General features: G+C 46.0%; 1 protein-coding gene across 1 annotated transcript in view; it reads left to right on the top strand.

Moving 5' to 3' along the window:
* Positions 1-25,884, top strand: part of LOC311115455 (CTD small phosphatase-like protein) — a gene marked incomplete at its 3' end in the record, with an annotated part of 39,171 nt that extends 13,287 nt beyond the window's left edge. The window contains exons 2-3 of the mRNA XM_084190634.1: positions 18,192-18,349; positions 25,783-25,884. Of these exons, the coding sequence (XP_084046760.1) occupies positions 18,192-18,349; positions 25,783-25,884 (260 nt within the window). The remainder of the gene's footprint in view (positions 1-18,191; positions 18,350-25,782) is intronic.
* Positions 25,885-27,872: the final 1,988 nt, after the last annotated feature.

Genomic DNA, 27,872 nt, shown 5'->3' with positions numbered 1-27,872 from the left:
AATATTTTGCTGTGTGACCAGGGCCCCGTCTGGCTCTGTGGAGAAAGGGCCCCTTCTGGCTCTGTGGAGAAAGGGCCCCGTCTGGCTCTGTAGAGAAATGGCCCAGTCTGGCTCTGTAGAGAAAGGGCCCCGTCTGGCTCTGTGGAAGTAGAGAAAGGGCCCCGTCTGGCTCTGTGGAGAAAGGGCCCCGTCTGGCTCTGTGGAGAAAGGGCCCTCTCTGGCTCTGTAGAGAAATGGCTCCGTCTGGCTCTGTAGAGAAAGGGCCCCGTCTGGCTCTGGGGAAGTAGAGAAAAGGCTCTGTCTGGCTCTGTGGAAGTAGAGAAAAGGCCTCGTCTGGCTCTGTGGAGAAAGGGCCCCGTCTGGCTCTGTGGAGAAAGGGCCCCGTCTGGCTCTGTGGAGAAAGGGCCCCGTCTGGCTCTGTAGAGAAAGGGCCCCGTCTGGCTCTGTAGAGAAAGGGCCCCGTCTGGCTCTGTGGAGAAAGGGCCCCTTCTGGCTCTGTGGAAGTAGAGAAAGGGCCCCGTCTGGCTCTGTGGAGAAAGGGCCCCGTCTGGCTCTGTGGAGAAAGGGCCCCTTCTGGCTCTGTGGAGAAAGGGCCCCGTCTGGCTCTGTGGAGAAAGGGCCCCGTCTGGCTCTGTGGAGAAAGGGCCCCGTCTGGCTCTGTGGAGAAAGGGCCCCGTCTGGCTCTGTAGAGAAAGGGCCCCGTCTGGCTCTGTGGAAGTAGAGAAAGGGCCCCGTCTGGCTCTGTGGAGAAAGGGCCCCGTCTGGCTCTGTGGAGAAAGGGCCCTCTCTGGCTCTGTGGAGAAATGGCTCCGTCTGGCTCTGTGGAGAAAGGGCCCCGTCTGGCTCTGTAGAGAAAGGGCCCCGTCTGGCTCTGTAGAGAAAGGGCCCCGTCTGGCTCTGTGGAGAAAGGGCCCCTTCTGGCTCTGTGGAAGTAGAGAAAGTGCCCCGTCTGGCTCTGTAGAGAAAGGGCCCCGTCTGGCTCTGTAGAGAAAGGGCCCCGTCTGGCTCTGTAGAGAAAGGGCCCCGTCTGGCTCTGTGGAGAAAGGGCCCCTTCTGGCTCTGTGGAAGTAGAGAAAGTGCCCCGTCTGGCTCTGTAGAGAAAGGGCCCCGTCTGGCTCTGTGGAGAAAGGGCCCCGTCTGGCTCTGTGGAGAAAGGGCCCCGTCTGGCTCTGTGGAGAAAGGGCCCCGTCTGGCTCTGTGGAGAAAGGGCCCCGTCTGGCTCTGTGGAGAAAGGGCCCCGTCTGGCTTTGTGGAGAAAGGGCCCCGTCTGGCTCTGTGGAGAAATGGCCCCGTCTGGCTCTGTAGAGAAAGGTCCCCGTCTGGCTCTGGGGAAGTAGAGAAAGGTCCCCGTCTGGCTCTGGGGAAGTAGAGAAAGGGCTCCGTCTGGCTCTGTGGAAGTGGAGAAAGGGCCCCGTCTGGCTCTGTGGAGCAAGGGCCCCGTCTGGCTCTGTGGAGCAAGGGCCCCGTCTGGCTCTGTGGAGCAAGGGCCCCGTCTGGCTCTGTGGAGCAAGGGCCCCGTCTGGCTCTGTGGAGCAAGGGCCCCGTAATGATGTTAGTTATGTTCCAACATTCCCTCCATCTTGTGCCAATATCGTTTATTTTTAAGTCTTGGTTGCAATAGAAGAAGAAAAAAACTAATAGATTTTCAGTTGGATCGGCTCTCTGCAAGGTTTTGTATATATTACCTATCATATGAATTTATTTTTCTGACTCAAATATGATTCCCTCAAGATTGCTCTGATGTCCAAAAGATTTCGAATCAAAATGTCTTTATGAAACTTTTAAGTTGCATGTATTTGAAAATATCTACATGGGGCAGTCCAAAATTGCTTTTTAATTCTGTCATGGAAATAAATGTATTTCCTGTTACCAAGTCATTTACAGTTTCTATACCTTTAGTTTCCATGGGTACCAATTTATCAGGGAATTCTGAAAAGCTATCCAAGGATTGTTCCATAGGGTTGTGTTTTTAGGAAGTGATATTGATTATTGTCTAAAAGTTTCATTGTTATAGTGTTCTTAACTATGAAGTTGTTCATGTTCTTAGCTTTAGCCTTTAAAATAGACAAGTGAAAAGATTCTGGGGATGAGAATGTGCATCTTCAATATGTTACCCATTGTTCCTCTTTAGTGCATTTAACTATATAAAAGCCCTGGGTAGCGAGTTGATACAATTCCAAGTCTGGAAGGTTAAAAACACCCTCAGACTTTGGAAAATGTAAAACTTTTCCCTTTTTATTCTGAGTATACCTTTTTTTTTTTTTTTAGAATGTCTTCGGTGGGGTAATTGTTATTACCGAGAATAAATATAAGAAAATTGGGAGCCATGCCATTCTGAAGAGGTTTATTATAGCCTGTAAGATTTATGGGACGATTGTTCCGTTTAATTAGATCTGCTTTCATGTTGTTGAGTAATGGGATATATTTGTTGTTTTTTGTCACTTATTAAGCATCCTAAGTATTTGCTCTGTTTTTGTGGTCCGCTTAAAGGACTGCAGTAGATCGTGAGTTATTCTTTTAATTTTTCCCACTCTCATTTTATATCCTGAGATTTTAGAGTATTCTGAAAATGTTTTTTGCAGAAGAATTTAAGCAGGAATATGGCCTTTTTACTTTTGAAGAGAACTACAGGTTAACTCAAATAAAGCATACTATTTTAATGGCAAATAAACCTGGTAAACATCTCGCAGCCCTCACAAAACTAATCCACACCAAACCAGTTATAATGTTATAAGATAAAGACGCAAATGCATGAATGACAAACAACAATGTGATTTTAATTACCATTTAAAAAATCTTATATGAAAATCTATATAAATCAGAATTAAACAACAGTTGGACTGATCCTACAGCCTTTCTTTTAGACTCAACAACCCTGAAGTAATTATCAGCAGTCAAAAAAATAATCACTGAAAACAGAGATCACCCAAGAATAAAAAATGAGCCACTGTTAAAACAGTTGTGCGGAGAAAAGCTATTAAGCACTATTTACACCCATAACAACACACGTCACTCAATTCAGTGATTCCTAGTTCAGTTGATCAAACGGTTATTTCCGTTATATTAAAACCAGGAAAATCTGAAGTCTCCTGCTGATTTTACAGACCCCAGTTTTTAATAAATAGTGACAAAATAATAACAAAGCTCATAAGCAATAGAATGGCAAAAGTCTTACCAGACTTGATACATATTAATTAAACGGTTTATTTAAAAAATAGACACAAACAAATACAAGAACGGGTTTCAGTTTAATACAAATACGCTAAAAAACAAGATATAGATTTATCAATAATGGCGGCTGATGCCGAAAAGGCTTTTGCCTGCCTTGAATGGCCTTTTCTATTCAAAACTTTGGAAGCTTTCAATTTTCCATCTGAAATAATACATTAAAAAATATATATATATAAATGTCCTAAAGCAAAAATATACACAAATAATACATTATCTGATGAAATTGCTTTAGAAAGGGGCACAAGACTGGGATGTCCCCTCTCCCCCCTCCTGTTTGCACTGGCAATTAAACCGCTTGCAGAAATGATTAGACGGGACCAAAACGTAACAGGTATCAGTATTGGTAAACATGAATATAAACTAAACTTATTTGTAGATCACCTGATATACTTGACCAATATTATTGAAACCCCCCCCACCCCTTTACTACAAATGACTAATTTCAATGACATTTTCGCTTTTATAATATATGAATGCGTCCTCCCGAGTGGCGCAGTGGTCTAAGGCACTGCATCGCAGTGCTAGCTGTGCCACTAGAGATCCTGGTTCGAATCCAGGCTCTGTCGTAGCCGGCCGCGACCGGGAGACCCATGGGGCGGCGCACAATTGGCCCAGTGTCGTCCAGGGTAGGGGAGGGAATGGCCGGCAGGGATGTAGCTCATTTGGTAGAGCATGGCGTTTGTAACGCCAGGGTTGTGGGTTCGATTCCAGTATAAAAAATAAAATAAAAAATGTATGCACTCACTAACTGTAAGTCGCTCTGGATGAGAGCGTCTGCTAAATGACGTAAATGTAAATGTAAAATGAATGTCTTTACAGTGTTACATATTAGTTTCTAGGGCGCACAGCATGTTCTTCAAAATTAGCAAGAATTCATATAGCCCCAATATAGGCTCTATCCCAATCAATTTAAACAATCTTATTCTCTGGGGGCTCCTAAATTTCATGTGGTGCTCCTAAACTTTTTAGTGCTACCAAATATTTTTTATGAATTTAAAGCCCCCTCTATTACAGTAAAATGTTTGTTTGTTTGTGTCCAAATGACCGATTCTGTTGGACCAAACCTCAAATGCAAATAGTGAGTTGAATCCACTTGTGAGATAGGAGGACGTGAATCTCTCATCTCTGTTGTTGTGAGTGGCAGGGGGAGAGGCTTGGTGTGAGTGGCAGGGGGAGGGGCCTGGTGTGAGTGGCAGGGGGAGGGGCTTGGTGTGAGTGTCTAAATGGGATTCATATTTTAATTAATTCAATTAATTTATCACCCAGCCCTAATTTCAGTACACCCACAACAGTTCATTTGATGCTACAATCAGTTCTGAGTCTGACTGAAGTAACGAACAAGGAGTGTCTGTATGCCGTAGTTTAGATGTGAGTAGGTCGGAGAGCAGGCCCTCTTCTCAGTTCAGAGCCGGCTCAGATGACTCTTAACTCCCCATGGCACTGACCCAGAGAGGGTGAGCTTGAGAGGCTGGGGAGAGAGGGAGGTTAAAGGGATGAAGGGAGAGGGAGTGTCTCTGTGGTTGTCATATTTGAGGCCAGGCCACTGAAAGCAGAGCTCCGTGCTGCTGCTTCTCAAACTGGTTGTGTTTTGCTGCTCTGCTTCCTTCACTCGCGTTCTTTCCCTAATCCAACATATCTCTCCTATCCATCCATGCTCTCTTGCTCGCTCTCGGTTTCTCTCTCTCTCTCTCTCGCACTGAATGAGTCACACAGAACAGTTCCTCAGGGGCCAACGCAAACATTAACATTGCAAATAGGATTGTATGAGTGAAGGGATTGTTGTTTTTTCGCCTGTGTTGTGTAGGCTGCGTCTGTTCCGTCTGATTTAGGATTTCACATGCATGAGAAAAAAATATATCCTCCTTGTGTTGCGTTGTACAAATGGGTGTCATTTTCTTACCTTTTTCAAGCAGTTGATTTGACCATGATGCACGTCCCAAACTGTCTTTTGAGTCTTGGTTAGTAGGCTAACGTGAATAAAGTAGGCTAAAGTTAATGGCAGAACAAGCACCGTACCAACTGCCAGGGACAGAATTAGCCACCACCTTTTGGCCTCAGTCCACCTCTGCTCTCCCGGCCCGCCGTCAAACACAAGTGTCCTTCTGTTCTCTCTGTCGACTCTACAGCCACTGTTAAAGCTGCTGCTGCCTGCCAGGCTGGCTAAATATAGGCTAACTACCCTGTTGGTGCTGGGGGGCTGGGGTATGGTGCTGGGGGGCTGGGGTATGGTGCTGGGGTATGGTGCTGGGGTTGGTGCTGGGGTATGGTGCTGGGGGGGTTGGGGTATGGTGCTGGGGTATGGTGCTGGGGTATGGTGCTGGGGTATGGTGCTGGGGTATGGTGCTGGGGTATGGTGCTGTGGTATGGTGCTGGGGTATGGTGCTGGGGTATGGTGCTGGGGTATGGTGCTGGGGTATGGTGCTGGGGTATGGTGCTGGGGGGCTGGGGTATGGTGCTGGGGTGTATGGTGCTGGGGGGCTGGGGTGTATGGTGCTGGGGGGCTGGGGTGTATGGTGCTGGGGGCTGGGGTGTATGGTGCTGGGGGGCTGGGGTGTATGGTGCTGGGGGGCTGGGGTATGGTGCTGGGGGGCTGGGGTGTATGGTGCTGGGGGGCTGGGGTATGGTGCTGGGGGGCTGGGGTATGGTGCTGGGGGGCTGAGGTATGGTGCTGGGGGGCTGGGGTATGGTGCTGGGGGGCTGGGGTATGGTGCTGGGGGGCTGGGGTATGGTGCTGGGGGGCTGGGGTGTATGGTGCTGGGGTATGGTGCTGGGGGGCTGTGGTGTATGGTGCTGGGGGGCTGGGGTGTATGGTGCTAGGGGGCTGGGGTGTGGTGCTGGGGGCTGGGGTGTGGTGCTAGGGGCTGGGGTGTGGTGCTAGGGGCTGGGGTGTATGGTGCTGGGGGGCTGGGGTATGGTGCTGGGGTGGGGGGCTGGGGTATGGTGCTGGGGTGGGGGGCTGGGGTATGGTGCTGGGGTGGGGGGCTGGGGTATGGTGCTGGGGGGCTGGGGTGTGGTGCTGGGGGGCTGGGGTGTGGTGCTGGGGGGCTGGGGTATGGTGCTGGGGGACTGGGGTATGGTGCTGGGGGGCTGGGGTATGGTGCTGGGGGACTGGGGTATGGTGCTGGGGTGTGGTGCTGGGGGGCTGAGGTATGGTGCTGCGGGGCTGGGGTATGGTGCTGGGGTATGGTGCTGGGGGGCTGGGGTATGGTGCTAGGGGGCTGGGGTGTGGTGCTGGGGGGCTGGGGTATGGTGCTGGGGGACTGGGGTATGGTGCTGGGGGGCTGGGGTATGGTGCTGGGGGACTGGGGTATGGTGCTGGGGTGGGGGGTGGGGGGCTGGGGTATGGTGCTGGGGGGCTGGGGTGTATGGTACTGGGGGGCTGGGGTGTATGGTGCTGGGGTATGGTGCTGGGGGGCTGGGGTGTATGGTGCTGGGGGGCTGGTGTATGGTGCTGGGGGGCTGGGGTATGGTGCTGGGGGGCTGGGATATGGTGCTGGGGGGCTGGGATATGGTGCTGGGGGGCTGGGGTGTGGTGCTGGGGGGCTGGGGTATGGTGCTGGGGGGCTGGGGTGTGGTGCTGGGGTGTGGTGCTGGGGGGCTGAGGTATGGTGCTGCGGGGCTGGGGTATGGTGCTGGGGTATGGTGCTGGGGGGCTGGGGTATGGTGCTAGGGGGCTGGGGTATGGTGCTGGGGGGCTGGGGTGTGGTGCTGGGGGGCTGGGGTATGGGGCTGGGGTATGGTGCTGGGGGGCTGGGGGGCTGGGAAAGGGGTTAGAGCGGGGGTATATTAGTTTTTTTATTATTATGTCGTTGCCATTATCCTCACAATTCTTACAGGTAATAGTCCTGTTGTTGACTAGTTTTGGCCAGATTTGACTAGCCCCATAGTCTCAGTTACTCTGATGTCCATGTAAAATAGCCTTTTGAGTGACTAGAATATTATAGGTCACCTAATACTATATTAGGGGATAGAAAGTACTTTCTCTCTCACGGCTAACTACCAGGAAGTTTGAAAAGACCTCTCACGGCTAACTACCAGGAAGTTTGAAAAGACGTCCTGAGTGGGCTGGGAGCTTTGACTGACAGCTCTTTTGAAACGCCTATGTTAAGAAACTTGGATGCAGTGTTGCAGTAAAATACATACAGTGCATTCAGAAAGTATTCAGACCCCTTGACGTTTTCCACATTTTGTTACGGTGCAGCCTTATTCTAAAATAGATTAAATCGTCCCCCCCCTCCTCATCAATCTACACACAATACCCCATAATGACAAAGCAAAAACTTTTTTTTTTTTTTTTGTATAAATTTTTTAAACTGATATACATTTACAGTATTCAGACCCGTAACTCAGTACTTTGTTGAAGCACCTTTGGCAGCTATTACAGCCTCGAGTCTTCTTGGATATGACACTACAAGCTTGGCACACCTGTATTTGGGGAGTTTCTCCCATTCTTCTCTGCAGATCCTCTCATGCTCTTGTCAGGTTTGATGGGGAGTGTCGCTGCACAGCTATTCTCAGGTCTCTCCAGAGATGTTAGATCAGGTTCAACTCCGGGCTCTGGCTGGGCCACTCAAGGACATTCAGAGACTTGTCTCGAAGCCACTCCTGCGTTGTCTTGGCTGTGTGCTTAGGGTCGTTGTCCTGTTGGAAGGTGAATCTTCGCCCCAGTCTGAGGTCCTGAGCGCTCTGGAGCAGGTTTTCATCAAGGATCTCTCTGTACTTTGCTCCGTTCATCTTTCCCTCGATCCTGACTGGTCTCCCAGTCCCTGCCTCTGAAACACATCCCCACAGCATGATGCTGCCGCCACTATGCTTCACCGTAGGGATGGTGTTGGCCAGGTGATGAGCGGTGCCTGGATTCCTCCAGATGTGACGCCATGACGGCCTGATTTGGTGGAGTGCTGCAGAGATAGTTGTCCTTCTGGAAGGTTCTCCCATCTCCACAGAGGAACTCTGGAGCTCTGTCAGTGACCATCAGGTTCTTGGTCACCTCCCTGACCAAGGCCCTTTTCCCCCTCAGTTTGGCAAGGCGGCCAGCTCTAGGAAGAGTCTTGGTGGTTCCAAATGTCTTCCATTTAAGAATGATGGAGGCCACTGTGTTCTTGGGGACCTTCAATGCTGCAGACATTTTTTGGTACCCTTCCCCAGATCTGTGCTTTGACACAATCCTGTCTCTGAGCTCTACGGACAATTCCTTCGACCTCATGGCTTGGTTTTTGCTCTGACATGCACTGTCAAGTGTGGGACCTTATGTAGACAGGTGTGTGCCTTTCCAAATCATGTCCAATTAATTGAATTTACCACAGGTGGACTCCAATCAAGTTGTAGAAACATCTCAAGGATGATCAATGCAAACAGGATGCACCTAATAATAATAATAATAATAATATGCCATTTAGCAGACGCTTATATCCAAAGCGACTTACAGTCATGTGTGCATAAATTTTTACGTATGGGTGGACCCGGGGATCGAACCCACTACCCTGGCGTTACAAGCGCCATGCTCTACCAATTGAGCTACAGAGTACCACCACCTAAGCTCAATTTCGAGTCTCTCATAGCAATACTTATGAATACTTATGTAAATAAGGTATTAAGGTATTTCTTTTTATTATTTTATTTTAATTGTTTTTAAAATCTAAAAACCTGTTTTCGCTTTGTCATTATGGGGTATTGCGTGTAATTTAATCCATTTTAGAATAAGGCTGTAACGTAACAAAATTGTGAAAAATTGAAGGGGTCTGAATACTTTCCGAATGCACTGTAACTCTAGTCCTGGAGGTACTGCAGTGAATCTGTTATAGCCGGGGTTCATAACTTTTTCCACTGGTGCTACAAACGTTTTCAGTTGGTGGCACCAGAACATGGTTTGTATTTGTATTTATTAGGGATCCCCATTAGCTGCTGCCAAGGCATTTGTTCCATAAGGTGCATTTTTACCTGTTTAAAAAAAAAATCTGATTCTACTGCTTGCATCAGTTACCTGATGTGGAATAGAGTTCCATGTAGTCATGGCTCTATGTAGTACTGTGCGCCTCCCATAGTCTGTTGTTGACTCGGGGTCTGTGAAGAGACCTCTGGTGGCATGTCTTGTGTGGTATGCATGAGTGTCCAAGCTGTGTGCCAGTATTCCAAACAGACAGCTCGGTACATTCAGCTTGTCAACACCTCATACAAAAACAAGCAGTGATGAAGTCAATCTCTCTTCCACTCTAAGCCAGGAGAGACTGACATGCATGTCATTAATGTTAGCTGTCCGTGTACTTTTAAGGGCCAGCCGTGCTGCCCTGTTCTGAGCCAACTGCAATTTATCCAAGTCCCTCTTTGTGGCACCTGACCACACTACTGAACAGTAGTATAGGTGTGACAAAACTAGGGCCTGTAGGACCTGCCTTGTTGATAATGTTGTTAAGAAGGCAGAGCAGCGCTTAATTATGGACATACTTCTCCCCATCTTAGCTACTGTTGTATCTATGCTTTGACCATTACATTTTTACATTTTAGTCATTTAGCAGACGCTCTTATCCAGAGTGCATACATTTTCATACTTGACAGTTTACAATCCAGGGTTACTCCAAGCAGTTTAGTCACCTCAACTTGCTCAATTTCCACATTATTCATTATGAGATGTAGTTGAGGTTTAGGGTTTAGTGAATGATTTGACCCAAATACAATGCTTTTAGTTTTGGAAATATTTAGGACTAACTTATTCCTTGCCACCCATTCTGAAACTAACTGCAACTCTTTAAGTGTTGCAGTTATTTCAGTTGCTGTAGTAGCTGATGTGTATAGTGTTGAGTCATCCGCATACATAGACACACTGGCTTTACTCAAAGCCAGTGGCATGTCGTTAGTAAAGATGGAAAAAAGTAAGGGGCCTAGACAGCTGCCCTGGGGAATTCCTGATTCTTCCTGGATTAAGTTTGAGAGGCTTCCAGTAAAGAACACCCTCTGTGTTCTGTTAGACAGGTAACTCTTTATCCACAATATAGCAGGGGGTGTAAAGCCATAACACATACGTTTTTCCGGCAACAGACTATGATCGATCATTTCAAAAGCTGCACTGAAGTCTAACAAAACAGCCCCCACAATATTTTTATCATCAATTTCTCTCAGCCAACCATCAGTCATTTGTGTAAGTGATGTGCTTGTTGAATGTCCTTCCCTATAAGCGTGCTGAAAGTCTGTTTTCAATTTGTTTACTGTAAAATAGCATTTTATCTGGTCAAACGCCATTTTTACCAATAGTTTACTAAGGGTTGGTAACAGGCTAATTGGTCGGCTATTTGAGCCAATAAAGGGGGCTTTACTATTCTTAGGTAGCGGAATGACTTTTGCTTCCCTCCAAGCCTTGGGGCACACACATTCTAGTAGGCTTAAATTGAAAATATGGCAAATAGGAGTGGTAATATCGTCCGCTATTATCCCCAGTAATTTTCCATCCAAGTTGTCAGACCCCGGTGGCTTGTCATTGTTAATAGACAACAGTAATTTTTTTGGTCGCACCAATTTCGGTTTATATATTTTTTTTTAAAGTAATGACCTGGCCTGTCCCTTAATGTGCATACCATACAGAACCAGGCTAATAATGACTAGACATCTTTTCAACAGGCATGCCCTTGTTTTCTTACGTTGATTTGGATACTTCAACAACACTGCATACATAGCCTACTCCTTACATTCATTGTAATATTGGAAAAAGCTTTGAATTTAGATGACTACATTTGTGCTGAGAAGGTCTTGTTGCTAGCAGACCACTGTGATAGAATATTATATTTCATTTTAGTGCATTTATTTTGTGCAGACATCCTTCACTGTTTAATGGTTCACACCTCTAGTAGTACACAGCTAAGGCAGTACAGGACCAGTCTGTGTGGACCAGGGGAAGAACATCAGGCCCAGTCTGTGTGGACCAGGGGAAGAACGTCAGGACCAGTCTGTGTGGACCAGGGGAAGAACATCAGGACCAGTCTGTGTGGACCAGGGGAAGAACGTCAGGACCAGTCTGTGTGGACCAGGGGAAGAACATCAGGACCAGTCTGTGTGGACCAGGGGAAGAACATCAGGACCAGTCTGTGTGGACCAGGGGAAGAACATCAGGACCAGTCTGTGTGGACCAGGGGAAGAACATCAGGACCAGTCTGTGTGGACCAGGGGAAGAACATCAGGACCAGTCTGTGTGGACCAGGGGAAGAACATCAGGCCCAGTCTGTGTGGACCAGGGGAAGAACATCAGGACCAGTCTGTGTGGACCAGGGGAAGAACATCAGGACCAGTCTGTGTGGACCAGGGGAAGAACATCAGGACCAGTCTGTGTGGACCAGGGGAAGAACATCAGGCCCAGTCTGTGTGGACCAGGGGAAGCACATCAGGACCAGTCTGTGTGGACCAGGGGAAGAACATCAGGACCAGTCTGTGTGGACCAGGGGAAGAACATCAGGACCAGTCTGTGTGGACCAGGGGAAGAACATCAGGACCAGTCTGTGTGGACCAGGGGAAGAACATCAGGACCAGTCTGTGTGGACCAGGGGAAGAACACCAGGACCAGTCTGTGTGGACCAGGGGAAGAACATCAGGACCAGTCTGTGTGGACCAGGGGAAGCACACCAGGCCCAGTCTGTGTGGACCAGGGGAAGAACATCAGGACCAGTCTGTGTGGACCAGGGGAAGAACATCAGGACCAGTCTGTGTGGACCAGGGGAAGAACATCAGGACCAGTCTGTGTGGACCAGGGGAAGAACATCAGGCCCAGTCTGTGTGGACCAGGGGAAGAACATCAGGACCAGTCTGTGTGGACCAGGGGAAGAACATCAGGACCAGTCTGTGTGGACCAGGGGAAGAACATCAGGCCCAGTCTGTGTGGACCAGGGGAAGAACATCAGGACCAGTCTGTGTGGACCAGGGGAAGAACATCAGGACCAGTCTGTGTGGACCAGGGGAAGCACATCCCAAATCTTACACAAGCAAACAATTTTATATGATGTGTCAACAACCACAAACCAACGAGACTGGACTGCGACGCACGTAGCGCACACACACACACGCCTTCTGGCAGAGAGGCGGGCTGGTTGGCAAGCTGCTTTGGTGTTGGAATAACACATTCTCCTGAAATGGTTAGACCATGCTGAAGCTGTTGTTGCACCTTCTCCCTAATGCCTTATTTTCGTGTGTGGTGTGTGTGTGTGTGTGTGTGTGTGTGTGTGTGTGTGCGTGTGTGTGTGTGTGTGTGTGTGTGTGTGTGTGTGTGTGTGTGTGTGTGTGTGTGTGTGTGGTGTGTGTGTGTGTGTGTGTGCGTTTGTGAACAGTCTGGTGTTGAATGGAACGAGCGGCTGCCTGCTTTCCAGAACAACTGGGACCACAAGTGATTTTATTTGTGCTCTCCTGTGTAGATTGACAAATGTATTTGACTGTCAAGGTCTTCTTCCAAAATGTGTGTTCATCCCAAAGGTGTTTCGATGTGGGGGGGTTGAGGTCAGGGCTCTGTGAAGGTCAGTCAAGTTCTAAAGGAAACCCTGGTGTGTATGCAGCCAGCAGCATAAACCAACTCTGTTTGTATAGGTAGGCTATAGTACTGGACAGTTCCCTTCATCTGTCTGTCTGTGTGCACGGCATCCTCCCCCAGCTGTGGGCTATATTTGGAGCCGTGCAGCGGACTGAGCAGAGCCGGTCCTGGTTGATGTTAGTTTGTGTGTGTGATGAGTCATACATAGGAAGCACAGAACGGCCTCGTCGCCCCGGCCAGCTCGTCGTTGCCTAATTTTAGCATGATATGGGTCGTTCCATGTCATTTTATAGCAAGCCTTGAAGCACAGTGGAAGTCCTATGAAGCGCTGTGGAAGTCCTATGAAGCGCTGTGGAAGTCCTATGAAGCGCTGTGGAAGTCCTCTGAAGCGCTGTGGAAGTCCTCTGGAGCGCTGTGGAAGTCCTCTGAAGCGCAGTGGATGTTTTATGAAGCGCAGAAATGTCTCCTTCACTAGTGGTGTTCCACCTCCTCACTGATGACTCATCGTTGAAGACCAACTGTATCTCTAGCCTTAGTAGGCTCACCATCTAACCGGATTCATATTGCTTGAAAAATATCGTCTTTGTGGGGCTCTTGAATGTTATGTGGTGTTTACATGAACGTTCTTTCCTCAAATTTGAGAAATCAGCTTTCTGAGTATCTTTCTAGGTTTTTTTTAAGCAACTAGCTCTCACAGCCTCACGTCAGCGTTAGACATTCATCCGTGTTTCTCGAACGTCAAATTTCGAAGTTGTTGCAAAATTTAAGGTTAAGTTTAGGCATTAACTCCGAATGGTTAAGGTAAGAGTTAAGGTTTAAGAGAGGCTTAAAACAAAAATCTCAAAAACAACTTTCTATCGCTGGATTCTGACTTGCGACCTTTGGAATCAGAAGCAGATGCTGACGCCCATCCACCATCCCTGTCCTCAACGCCCTAGCAAACCAAAACCTACTTGAAGGTAACAGCGTTCACTGTTGCCCCTAGAAGCCGGTTTCCACATCAACTCCCATACAGATTTTATTTAATTTTCTATAATGATGATAAAAATATTGGTGAATATTCCACTCTAAAATCAGAAATCGGTATCGGATCCAAAACTCCCGTATCGGTCGTGCTCTAATCTTGATGCTCTATAGACCAGCTCTTTCATCGATGGATTGATGGATGCCTAGGCTAGTTCGTTAACTCTCTCTCCCTGTCGGTCTTAGATTGAAGGAGAGATTTAAATACCCAACATACTGAAGTGAGAGGAGCAGTCATTAATTTGACAGGAAGCCAGAGGGAGCGCGGGGGAGAGAGTGGAGCGAGGGTGATGATAGGAGAGGGAGAGAGGGGGAGGGAGAGAAGATTGAGACAGTGTGAGAGAGACAGACACAGTCAGGGAATTTGAGAGAGAACGACAGACAGGTGAGTGAGAGAGAGACTGGATAATAAGAAGTGTATGAGAGAGACTGGGTAATGAGGAGAGCGAGAGACTGGGTAATGAGGAGAGCGAGAGACTGGGTAATAGAGAGAGAGAGAGAGACTGGGTAATAGAGAGAGAGAGAGAGACTGGGTAATAGAGAGAGAGAGACTGGGTAATGAGGAGAGCGAGAGACTGGGTAATGAGGAGAGCGAGAGACTGGGTAATAGAGAGAGAGAGAGAGAGACTGGGTAATAGAGAGAGAGAGACTGGGTAATGAGGAGAGCGAGAGACTGGGTAATGAGGAGAGCGAGAGACTGGGTAATAGAGAGAGAGAGAGAGACTGGGTAATAGAGAGCGAGAGACTGGGTAATGAGGAGAGCGAGAGACTGGGTAATAGAGAGAGAGAGAGAGACTGGGTAATAGAGAGAGAGAGACTGGGTAATAGAGAGAGAGAGAGAGACTGGGTAATAGAGAGAGAGAGACTGGGTAATAGAGAGAGAGAGAGAGACTGGGTAATAGAGAGAGAGAGACTGGGTAATGAGGAGAGCGAGAGACTGGGTAATAGAGAGAGAGAGAGAGACTGGGTAATAGAGAGAGAGAGACTGGGTAATGAGGAGAGCGAGAGACTGGGTAATGAGGAGAGCAAGAGACTGGGTAATAGAGAGAGAGAGAGAGACTGGGTAATAGAGAGAGAGACTGGGTAATAGAGAGAGAGAGACTGGGTAATAGAGAGAGAGAGACTGGGTAATGAGGAGAGCGAGAGACTGGGTAATAGAGAGAGAGAGACTGGGTAATAGAGAGAGAGAGAGAGACTGGGTAATAGAGAGAGAGAGAGAGACTGGGTAATAGAGAGAGAGAGAGAGACTGGGTAATAGAGAGAGAGAGACTGGGTAATAGAGAGAGAGAGACTGGGTAATAGAGAGAGAGAGACTGGGTAATAGAGAGAGAGAGACTGGGTAATAGAGAGAGAGAGACTGGGTAATGAGGAGAGAGAGAGAGACTGGGTAATAGAGAGAGAGAGAGACTGGGTAATAGAGAGAGAGAGACTGGGTAATAGAGAGAGAGAGACTGGGTAATAGAGAGAGAGAGACTGGGTAATGAGGAGAGAGAGAGAGAGACTGGGTAATAGAGAGAGAGAGACTGGGTAATAGAGAGAGAGAGAGAGAGAGAGAGACTGGGTAATAGAGAGAGAGAGAGAGAGAGACTGGGTAATAGAGAGAGAGAGAGAGAGAGACTGGGTAATAGAGAGAGAGAGACTGGGTAATAGAGAGAGAGAGAGAGAGAGAGAGACTGGGTAATAGAGAGAGAGAGAGAGAGAGACTGGGTAATAGAGAGAGAGAGAGAGAGAGACTGGGTAATAGAGAGCGAGAGAGAGAGAGACTGGGTAATAGAGAGAGCGAGAGAGAGAGAGAGAGAGAGACTGGGTAATAGAGAGAGAGAGAGAGACTGGGTAATGAGGAGCGAGAGACTGGGTAATAGAGAGAGAGAGACTGGGTAATAGAGAGAGAGAGAACTCATGTAACTGGGATGTCATCATGGTATCTGATTGCTCTCTGCCTGGATAGATGTGACACCATCATCACCATCATGGTATCTGATTGCTCTCTGCCTGGATAGATGTGACACCATCATCACCATCATGGTATCTGATTGCTCTCTGCCTGGATAGATGTGACACCATCATCACCATCATGGTATCTGGTTGCTCTCTGCCTGGATAGATGTGACTCCATTATCATGGTATCTGATTTGCTCTCTGCCTGGATAGATGTGACTCCATCATCATGGTATCTGATTGCTCTCTGCCCTGATAGATGTGACTCCATTGGAATAATGTCTATTTTGTCAGGAGATTACTCCAATCCTTTTAGAGGTGAAGTGATGGTGATTTGACATCCTGTCTGCGTCCCAAATCAAGTTATATTAGTTGTGTGTACGGGATACGGGGAGGGGGGTTTGACTGGGAGTGTTGAGGGGCGGGTGACTGGGTGTGTGTGTGAGCGTGGGTGGACCGACCGCAGCTCTCGCTCGAGGGGAGGAGGAGAGAGAGGGAGGGAGAGGAATGCGGCCTTGTATAGGCTGGTTCTACCGGGGGTCTCTCTCTCTCTCTCTCCCCCCTCTTCTCTCTCCCTTTCTCACCATTTTCAGGCTGCTGTACTCCCTCACCTGCCAAACTAGACCCTGTCTATAGAGGCAGGCAAGCCCTCAAAGTGGATGCACCTACGACCAGCCAGACTGACTGACGGGGCTGTGGGTAGAGGGAGATGAGGGGGGGGGTCGCAGGGAAGCGGGAAGAGACCGAGTGAGTGAGTGAGTGAGAGAGAGACTACAGCCTACAGCCAGGCTATGTGTGACTGATGTCACCGGTTATTTTCTGATCAGTGGTTTAGTCTGTCACACACCAGGGTCAACAACAGCTACTCTGCTACCGTCATAACATGGGTTGTTTTCTGTTGCAGGAAAGCGGCGAGCTATAAAGAATGTTATAGACCCTCTTCCACTGCGCTTTGCTACATTTAAGCTAGCAAGAGGCTCATTCATTCATTAGTATTTCTCTCTCCTCTGTTTTTCCCAGAATGCTATACTTCTGCTCAATAATATAGTTGAGGGTTGTTCATTGATTAGCTTAGTAGTGCGTCTCTACTCTCTTAGTTTCTCAGTCCAACAGCAGTCTAAAGATGAAACAGAGGAGTCCGGCATCTAGTGTGCAAGAGATGCATCCATTCCTTGATTAGTGTTTCTCTACTCTGCTTCCCCCTGTAGTATCCCAGTCAACCAGCAGTCTAAAGAAGGCGATAGCAGGGTCGCGTTAGCGTTCAGAAATCAGCATTTTCAAAACGCAGACCATCAAAAACGTGCGTTTTAAACCATTTCACCTTTGTTTTATATTGAAAGGCAACAGTGGTTTTTTTGCTTTCTATAGAGCGATATGGGGCAGGCAACTAAATTCATTAATGCTAAACATTAGACAGAAAATAGCATAGTTTTCGTCAGATGACAACAGAAGTGCAACGCTATTTGGCTAGCAGCCACACATAAGTAAATTGGCATACAATGAAAGAGCAAGGTATTTTTTGCAAAGATGATGCACGGCCATCAGATTACTTATGTTTACCGTAGAAAAAATGTAGCCAGCTACATTTCCTAATGTTTTGCTTGAAGTTACTGTCAAGTGAATTTCTATCTCTAATTCAACCTAAGCTTGAATCATTACCAGAGGTTGTAAGGCTCTGGTTTTAATCATCAATGATTCAAGGTCCACAACTCACAAGTCTTATCTGTATTTTTATTCATGGAGAGAGCTCTGCCGCTAAAAACACATACACACTGTTTTTATACTTCTTGACAAACAAAGGCACTATGCTCCTCCCACCTTTAGGTGGCTTTCTTAAAACAGTTCCCGCCTTCTTCTTTACCCTTGAATGTTTTAGTACCCCCTCTGTTAGTGGGTTGACACTACATGATAATTTGAATATCGTATACACATTTCTACTGTATTTGGGGTGAAACCCTTTAGTCATTACTTTTAATACACAAATTAATCTATCAGTTACTGTTGCATTGTAATTACTGGTGGAAAGGAACCATGTCCTTTTTCTCTCTGCCACCAATCAGAGCTGTCTGCTGATCCAATTCCTGGTCATCAATGTGGGACATTGATTGGTCTGAAAAACAAGAGCAAAGATTTCTCATCTGAGTGGAGAAGTGCAACTGAAGCACAAAATGAGTCTGTAGCTGAGCAGAAATTACAATAAGAAGCATTTTAGATCTGCATTTACAAAACGCTGCAAGATGCTTCTTCTGTGTTTCATTTTTTATTTTTATTTTCTGGATAAAAATAAAATGCATTCCATAAAAATAATTCTGCATTAACGCGACCGCTGTATAGACTAGGCTATACCTACCTTAGTGTTTCCTCTCCTCTAGGTTCCCCCTCCAGTCTCCCAGTCCAACAGCAGTTTGAAGAAGCAGAGGAGTCCAGGAATCTTCAGTAGCTCTGTTTCTTTACTCATAACGTTTTTTAATGTCTCACCCTCTATTTCCCCCTCCAGTGTCCCAGTCCAACAGCAGTTTGAAGAAGCAGAGGAGCAGAGGCATCTTCAGTACGTTCTTCTGCTGCTTTAGGAAGTACAATGTGGAGCCTCCTGCCTCCAACAACACAACCACCTCCCTGCCTCCTGCCCCAGAGGAGAATGGGACACCACCAAAGGTACACACAAGGTCAAGTCACAGACACAAGGTCAAGTCACAGACACAAGGTCAAGTCACAGACACACGGACAAGTCACAGACACACGGTCAAGTCACAGACACAAGGTCAAGTCACAGACACAAGGTCAAGTCACAGACACACGGACAAGTCACAGACACACGGACAAGTCACAGACACACGGACAAGTCACAGACACAAGGTCAAGTCACAGACACACGGACAAGTCACAGACACACGGACAAGTCACAGACACACGGACAAGTCACAGACACACGGACAAGTCACAGACACAAGGTCAAGTCACAGACACACGGACAAGTCACAGACACACGGACAAGTCACAGACACACGGACAAGTCAGACACATGGACGCACACATAGAAATGTCATACACACACGGCCATGCAGATACACACGGCCATGTAACATACAGTACCAGTCAAAAGTTTGGACACACCTACTCATTCAAGGGTTTTTCTTTTGTTTTTTTAACTATTTTTTACATTGTACGATAATAGTGAATACATCAAAACTATGAAATAACACATATGGTATCATGTAGTAACCATAAAAGTGTTAAACAAATCAAAATATATTTATATTATACTTCAAATAGCCACCCTTTGCCTTGATGACAGCTTTGCACACTCTTGGCATTCTCTCAACCAACTTCATGAGGTAGTCACCTGGAATGCATTTAAATTAACAGGTGTGCCTTGTTAAAAGTTAATCTGTGGAATTTCTTTCCTCCTTAATGCGTTTGAGCCAATCAGTTGTGTTGTGACAAGGCAGGGGTGGTATACATAAGATAGCCCTATTTGGTAAAAGACTAAGTCCATATTATGGCAAGAACAGCTCAAATAAGCAAAGAGAAACGACAGTCCATCATTACTTTAAGACATGAAGGTCAGTCAATACGGAACATTTCAAGAACTTAGAAAGTTTCTTCAAGTGCAGTCGCAAAAACCATCAAGAGCTATGATGAAACTGGCTCTCATGAGGACCGCCACAGGAATGGAAGACCCAGAGTTACCTCTGCTGCAGAGGATAAGTTCATTAGAGTTACCAGCCTCAAAAATTCAAGTCACAGACACATCTCAACATCAACTGTTCAGAGGAGACTGTGTGGATCAGGACTTCATGGTCGAATTGCTGCAAAGAAACCACTACTAAAGGACACCAATAAGAAGAAGAGACTTGCTTGGGCCAAGAAACACAAGCAATGGACATTAGACCGGTGGAAATGTGTCCTTTGGTCTGTAGTCCAAATGTGAGATTTTTAGTTTCAACCACCGTGTCTTTGTGAGACGCGGTGTGGGTGAACGGATAATCTCCGCATGTGTATTTCCCACCGTGAAGCATGGAGGAGGAGGTGTGATGGTGCTTTGCTGGTGACACTGTCTGTGATTTATTTAGAATTCAAGGCACACTTAACCACCATGGCTACCACAGCATTCTGCAGCGATACGCCATCCCATCTGGTTTGGGCTTAGTGGGGCTATCATTTGTTTTTTAACAGGACAATGACCCAACACGCCTCCAGGCTGTGTAAGGGCTATTTTACCAAGGAGAGTGCTGGAGTGCTGCATCAGATGACCTGGCCTCCACAATCCCCCAACCTCAACCCAATTGAGATGGTTTGGGATGATTCGGACCGCAGAGTGAAGGAAAAGCAGCCAACAAGTGCTCAGCATATGTGGGAACTCCTTCAAGACTGTTGGAAAAGCATTCCAGTTGAAGCTGGTTGAGAGAATGCCAAGTGTGCAAAGCTGTCATCAAGGCAAAGGGTGGCTACTTTGAAGAATCTCAAATATAAAATATATTTTGGTTTGTTTAACACTTTTTTTGGTTGCTACATGATTCCATATATGGTATTTCATAGTTTTGATGTCTTCACTATTATTCTACAATGTAGAAAATAGTAAAAATATGATTAGGTGTGTCCAAACTTTTGACTGGTACTGTACACACACACACACACACACACACACACACACACACACACACACACACACACACACACACACTACTTCTAGGCGGCAGATAAACAATGAAGAAGATAAGTGTCTTTGAAGAACTCCAGAAAATCTGTTTCAACATTGACTGTTATGTTTCCATGTTTGTGACGTGCTCTCTCACTCTCTTTCTGTCTCTCTGTGTCTCTCGATCTGTCTCTGTCTGTCTCTCTCTCGCTCCGTCTGTGTCTCTCTCTCTCGCTCTGTGTCTCTCTCTCTGTCTCTCTCTCGCGCCGCCTGTGTCTCTCTCTCGCTCCGTTTCTCTCTCTCTCGCTCCGTTTGTCTCTCTCTCTGTCTCTCTCTCGCTCCGTCTGTGTCTCTCTCTCTCTTGCTCCGTCTGTCTCTGTCTCTCTCTCGCTCCGTCTGTGTCTCTCGCTCCGTCTGTCTCTCTCTCTCTGTCTCTCTCTTGCTCCGTCTGTGTCTCTCTCTCGCTCCGTCTGTGTCTCTCTCTCTCTGTCTGTCTCGCTCCGTCTGTCTCTCTCTCTCTCTCTCTCTCTCTCTCTCTCTCTCTCTCTCTCTCTCTCTCTCTCTCTCTCTCTCTCTCTCTGTGTCTAGTTTGACCAGGTCGAGGTTATTCCTATCCTTAGTGTATGTATCACTATTTATCTTTCCTTCTGCATGTGTCCTTAAATGGCTGAATCGTAACTTGAGATCCGTCTGCATGAAACAACTTGAGATCTGTGATTCTAACTCTGACTATTGACTATCGTGTAAATCATTAAGTCATTCATTGCTGTCAATGAGATATAAGTGAAAATGTGACTTATAGGCATAGATCTCAAGTCTAAGATTCGGCTCTGTATCTGTGAGAATCAGTGCTGCTCTGAATGTCTTGGCTGTACGTAGGGCTGCACGATTAATCCAATTTTAATAGAAATTGCGATATTAAGCTGCAAATATGCCCAAAAAATGTGGGTTAGCCCCTAATGCTAATCGCTAGCTAGCTGGTTAGCGAAATCCACTGAGATGGAGCAAATCTTGCTAGCAAACTTTTTCTCTAATACAGGCCGGTACCAGTGGTGGGGTATATCAGCATTGTTTGTGCAACAGCTTGTTCTTAATCAGAGAGGCAAAGAATATTCTAAAATAGTTGCATGAATGTACCTATCTATTTAAATCTAATTAGGGTCCGATGGGAAACACTGACCAACACTTTGGTTCCTACTCTGTCACAACCATCTCCTCCCTTACTTCCGTTGTCATGCCAACAAAACTGCATTCCAAGTGCCCACTGTATTCCAACCATAAAATTAGAACGATCGTTCTATTTCTATGATTGCAACAGTTTACCCAAGTGTTTTGATCTAGAATCGCAAGTAAAATTGCAATATTTGTTACGCAATTCGCAATTCGATTTTATTGGCTATATTGTGCAGTCCTAGCTCTGGGACTGAAGTCCTCTTATATCAGAATTTTGCGTGGTGGTGGGCTTAATTTAAGGCGTTTGTAAACAATCAAATGGTGTTCAAGCTAATTGGGATCGCCTGCATGAGTGATACAGTGGTTTGGTTGCCTTTTGAAAACTTCCTAACAACACTAACTGCCAGCCTGACCAATCTAGTGTGATCTATCTTCCTCCATTTCTTCTAAAGCCAGTTAGCGACGTGTTGAGTTTCTACTACTTCTCTTGTATTGCTCTAATGAGTTGTCTTCATTTGGTTTAACAGACAGACAACGTAATAATCTGTTGGGACCAGAATGAGACGCTCTCTAGGTAAACAGCGTAACTGAACCTCCTAGACATCCTGCCCATCAATTATGTAGAATGTCAATTCGCAGCCAAGACCGCCTTTACTAGAAGAATCCACTATGGCCTCTTGGAACACGTCTTGACAAGGAACAATAAATGTAGCTGTAGGGGCGACATGTTTGCTTCTTTTTAAGGCACAAGAAGGAAATTGTCATTTAAGTCCTGCTGTCTGCCTACAATGAGGTTTATGCTACATTCTGCACCTAATACATTGCTTTTGCACTATGAAAAAGTTGCCCCGATTTGTCTTGCAGACATAGGCTTACTCTGTGAGGGGCTTCAATCCTATTGGTTCTTGTAGTCTACGGGCTACATCCCAAATAGCACCCTATTCTCTACATAGTGCACTACTTTTGACTAGAGCCCTGTCCATTACATAGGGAATACGGTGCTATTTGGGATGCGGCCATAGCCTTCTGCTCTCATGGAGAGTAGGATGTGATTGATCCCATTAAGCTAATATAGGGTATTAAAGGAGAGCTTGTTATCTAGTTACTAAGATAAACACTGGCTAGATCGCCTACCACTGTCTGTGTCTGAGCCTAAAGCCCATTAAACATAGATTCAGCTTCGGCCTCAAGGCAGGGAACAGATGGTACTAGTTGCAGTGGCCACTGTTCACTGTACAGTGCCTTGCAAAAAGTATTAATTCCCCCTTGGCGTTTTTTCCTATTTTGTTGCATTACAACCTGTCATTTCAATTTTATTTTTATTTGGATTTCATGTAATGGACGTACACAAAATAGTCCAAATTGGTGAAGTGAGAAAATTTAATAAAAACTTTAAAATAAAACGTTAAAATAATTAACGGAAAAGTGGTGCGTGCATATGTATTCACCCCCTTTGCTATGAAGCCCCTAAATAAAATCTGGTGCCACCAATTAACTTCAGAAGTCACATAATTAGTTAAATAAAGTCCACCTGTGTGCAATCTAAATGTCACATGATCTGTCACATGATCTCAGTATATATACACACCTGTTCTGAAAGGCGCCAGAGTCTGCAACACCACTAAGCAAGGGGCACCACCAAGCAAGCGGCACCATGGAGACCAAGGAGCTCTCCAAACAGGTCAGGGACAAAGTTCTGGAGAAATATAAAAAAAATATCCGACACTTTGAACATCCCACGGAGCACCATTAAAGCCATTATTAAGAATATGGCACCACAACAAACCTGCCAAGAGAGGGCCGCCCACCAAAACTCACGGACCAGGTAAGGAGGGCATTAATCAGTGAGGCAACAGAGACCAAAGATAACCCTGAAGGAGCTGCAAAGCTCCACAGCGGAGATTGGAGTATCTGTCCAAAGGACCACTTTAAGACGTACACTCCACAGAGCTGGGCTTTACGGAAGAGTGGCCAGAAAAAAGCCATTGCTTAAAGAAAAAAATAAGGAAACAATTTTGGTGTTTGCCAAAAGGCATGTGGGAGACTCCCCAAACATATGGAAGAAGGTACTCTGGTCAGATGAGACTAAAATTAAGCTTTTTGGCCATCAAGGAAAACACTATGTCTGGCGCAAACCCAACACCTCTCATCACCCCGAGAACACCATCCCCACAGTGAAGCATGGTGGTGGCAGCATCATGCTGTGGGGATGTTTTTCATTGGCAGGGACTGGGAAACTGGTCAGAATTGAATGAATGATGGATGGCGCTAAATACAGGGAAATTCTTGAGGGAAACCTGTTTCAGTCTTCCATAGATTTGAGACTGGGACGGAGGTTCACCTTCCAGCAGGACAATGACCCTAAGCATACTGCTAAAGCAACACTCGAGTGGTTTAAGGGGCAACATTTAAATGTCTTGGAATGGCCTAGTCAAAGCCCAGACCTCAATCCAATTGAGAATCTGTGGTATGACTATGATTGCTGTACACCAGCGGAACCCATCCAGCTTGAAGGAGCTGGAGCAGTTTTGCCTTGAAGAATGGGGAAAAATCCCAGTGGCTAGATGTGCCAAGCTTATAGAGACATACCCCAAGAGACTTGCAGCTGTAATTGCAGCAAAAGGTGGCTCTACAAAGTAGGTGAATAGTTATGCACGCTCAAGTTTTCAGTTTTTTTAAAATGATTTCTTGTTAGTTTCACACACAAAAAATATTTTGCATCTTAAAAGTGGTAGGCATGTTGTGTAAATCAAATGATACAACCCCCCCAAAAAAATCAATTTTAATTCCAGGTTGTAAGGCAACAAAATAGGAAAAATGCCAAGGGGGGTGAATACTTTCGCAAGCCACTGTATATGATCATCTCCTGTTACCTTTTTAAATGGATTAGGGTAGATCTGCTGCATGTCCATCTCTCACTAGCACCATCATGGCTTCCATTTAATATCACTTCAGGTCCATGCAGGAAATTGCAGTTGGCGACAGTGATCTGGTGTTAATATAGTCTGTGTTCCTGTGAACGACAGAAAGTGATTTCCTGGAAAGTGGTCCTGCCTGTCAGTCTGGTTGCGTCACAAATTGCACCCTATTCCCTGGTTAAAAGTAGTGCCCTGTATCGGGGAATAATAAAACATATTTTTAAAAAATGGGACGCAGGCTGTCTGTAATGATTGACCGCAACATGACCTGTTACTGTCTGTCAGAATGTGTGAAAATGGTTAACTTTAATCTCTTCAGATTAGACTGGAGGGATTAAACACACTATATTACACTGGGTTGGTGTTGAGAGGGAAGGACAGAGATGAGAAGGGAAGGGACTCTTGTGGAGGGGATTCCTGTTCTGAGGTGATGCCAGGAGAGAATGCGCTCCATGCAGGGATGGGTAGCTTCAGTCCTCGGAGTGTTGTTGGTTCTGTTTGATGTAGACCCGATCTGTGCAAAAGAGAGAACCACAGACAGTTCCACAGTGTTAGCTAGCGCTAGTGTTCATGTTTCTCTCCGTTCTTCCTTCTTCATGGGAAACATCAGACTCACTATTTATACCGGGCTGCTAATCACACATTAACTAATGATATCTCAATGTGTTGAATAATTATCTCTCTCTCTCCTTCTCCCCTCTCTATCTCTCTCTCTCTTTCTCTCTCTCTCTCTCCTTCTCCCCCCCCCCCTCTCTCTCTCTCTCTCGCTCTCTCTCTCTCTCTCTCTCTCTCTCTCTCTCTCTCTCTCTCTCTCTTCTCCCCCTCTCTCTCTCTCTCTCTCTCTCTCTCCCTCTCCCCCACTCTCTTTCCTCTCTCTCTCTCTCTCTCTCTCTCTCTCCCCTCTCTCTCTCTCTCTCCTTCTCCCCTCTCTCTCTCTCTCTCTCTCTCTCTCTCTCTCTCTCTCTCTCTCCCCTCTCTCTCTCCTTCTCCCCTCTCTTTCTCTCTCTCCTTCTCCCCTCTCTTTCTCTCTCTCTCTCTCTCTCTCCTTCTCCCCTCTCTCACTCTCCCCTCTCTCTCCTTCTCCTCTCTCTCTCTCTCTCTCTCTCTCATTCTCTCCTCTCTCTCCTTCTCCTCTCTCTCTCTCTTTCTCCCCTCTCTCGCTCTCCTCTCTTTCTCTCCCATCTCCCCTCTTCTGTCCCTCGCTCTTCTCTCTCCTCTCTATACCTCTCTTTCTCTCCCCCCTCTCCCTCTCTCTTCTCTCTCGCTCCCCCCCTCTCTCTCTCCCTCTCTCTCTCTCTCTCTCTCTCTACCTCGCTCTCTAACATATAATCTCTTCTCTCTCTCTCTCTCTCCTTCAGCCTCCAGCCAAATTCCTCCTACCAGAGATGAACATATCAGACTATGGGAAGAAGTGTGTAGTGATCGACTTGGATGAGACATTGGTACACAGCTCATTCAAGGTAAAAAAAAATTAAACCCTGGTAGGCTGGGTATTATCAATGTACAGTTTTCATGTCTTATGTTAGATTATTGCTTCAAAACCCTCTGAGACCATAAAGTCGAACTTGGTACTCGGCTCGTTCAAGGTGAAAAGCCTCTAACTTTTGTTGCCAAGCTGGGGGGGGAAAAATGTGCACTACATATTGTGCTCTTTTATCGCGTGTGTAATGATGTCCGATAAGAAAAAGGGTAGGGGTTAGATGTTTAGTAACTTCTTTGTTGTTGTAATGTTGGCAAACAGATGATTCCCACTTTTTAATTCTCCCCTCATCAGCCTTTCTAGTATGTTGAATGAGGCTTATCTTGCCTTTTGTCATAATGTAGACACTTAGCCTACATGGTGTAGAACTGTGTCATGTTTACTTTCAGTTCCCCGAGATCTGCTTCTCTCATTCCGTTCATTGGCATCATGAAGGCATACACACACACTACAAACGGTGTGTTTGCAAAGCACTTAGTTCTGAGCCATTAACCGAAATGTCGGTTATTTTTCAGGTTTCTAAACAACTAATTGACAGACTTCCGTTTCGATTATTTAAAATCAAATGTATTTATTTTTCTTCTGAGAGCTCAATGTGCACATTGCAGATTTTCTCTAGAGATGAATCAGATCAAGCCTGAACTGTGCGATTTAGTAGGGTGTTGTAGTTTCCAACAGGCCAATATTCTACATAGTTTAGCGCATTAAAACATGGTAATTAACTACAATGACCACAATCCATTGCACATCTACTTGTCCGTTCTGTGTTGTTTGTTTTTACCACCTGCTACAGAAGAGAGTAGAATGCGTGATCGTCAGGTGATGTAGAGAGCAGCTGTTCCTACACAAGGTATCTCTACCTGAAAATACAAAAGTGATGGATATTTGGTATTCAGCAGTCATAAATGTATGCCTTATTTACTTTGAAGAACTACTAAATAGTGATTTTATCTGACAACATAGGCAGCAGCTCTATAGAGATGAGATGACTTGGAATGAAATAATGAAGTCATCAAATAAAACAAATGTAATATACACAACAACTGAAATATATATAAAGTGATGTGAATAATTGATGGTTAATAAGTGATAAGCAGTAATGGGCAGTCACTACCATCATGGGACTTTTATTAATTGTTTTTATTCTGTGTTGTTACAACATTCAAACCAAATAATTGAAACCGAAATTGAAAACCGTGATAATTTTTTTATTTATAATTGAACCGAACCGACCACAAAAAGCACTTATCTCTCATCACTTAAAGCAGTCTGAGCTGTAGATAAACAACACAGAGAGCGTCACCATTTACCTGTTCTGGAAAAAAAGTAATTTAAAGGTAGCTACTAGTTAGTGCACTGACAGGTAGATAAGGAGACTCAGAAAAGTATCCTCTTAGATCCATGCAAATGGCTTTCGGTCACAGTAGAGACTGTTCTGTCCCATGTTAGAGAGTCAACAGCAGTAGAGACTGTTCTGTCTCATGTTATAGAGTCAAACAGCAGTAGAGACTGTTCTGTCCCATGTTAGAGAGTCAACCGCAGTAGAGACTGTTCTGTCCCATGTTATAGAGTCAAACAGCAGTAGAGACTGTTCTGTCTCATGTTATAGAGTCAACAGCAGTAGAGACTGTTCTGTCCCATGTTAGAGAGTCAACAGCAGTAGAGACTGTTCTGTCCCATGTTAGAGAGTCAACAGCAGTAGAGACTGTTCTGTCTCATGTTATAGAGTCAAACAGCAGTAGAGACTGTTCTGTCCCATGTTAGAGAGTCAACAGCAGTAGAGACTGTTCTGTCCCATGTTAGAGAGTCAACAGCAGTAGAGACTGTTCTGTCCCATGTTAGAGAGTCAACCGCAGTAGAGACTGTTCTGTCCCATGTTAGAGAGTCAACAGCAGTAGAGACTGTTCTGTCCCATGTTAGAGTCAACAGCAGTAGAGACTGTTCTGTCCCATGTTAGAGAGTCAACCG

The sequence above is a fragment of the Coregonus lavaretus genome (genome assembly GCF_964263955.1).
Source record: "Coregonus lavaretus genome assembly, contig: HAP1_SCAFFOLD_3257, whole genome shotgun sequence".
NCBI classification, from domain to species: domain Eukaryota; kingdom Metazoa; phylum Chordata; class Actinopteri; order Salmoniformes; family Salmonidae; genus Coregonus; species Coregonus lavaretus.
Note: the sequence above shows the minus strand (reverse complement) of the source record. Positions and strands in the feature narration are given on the sequence as shown.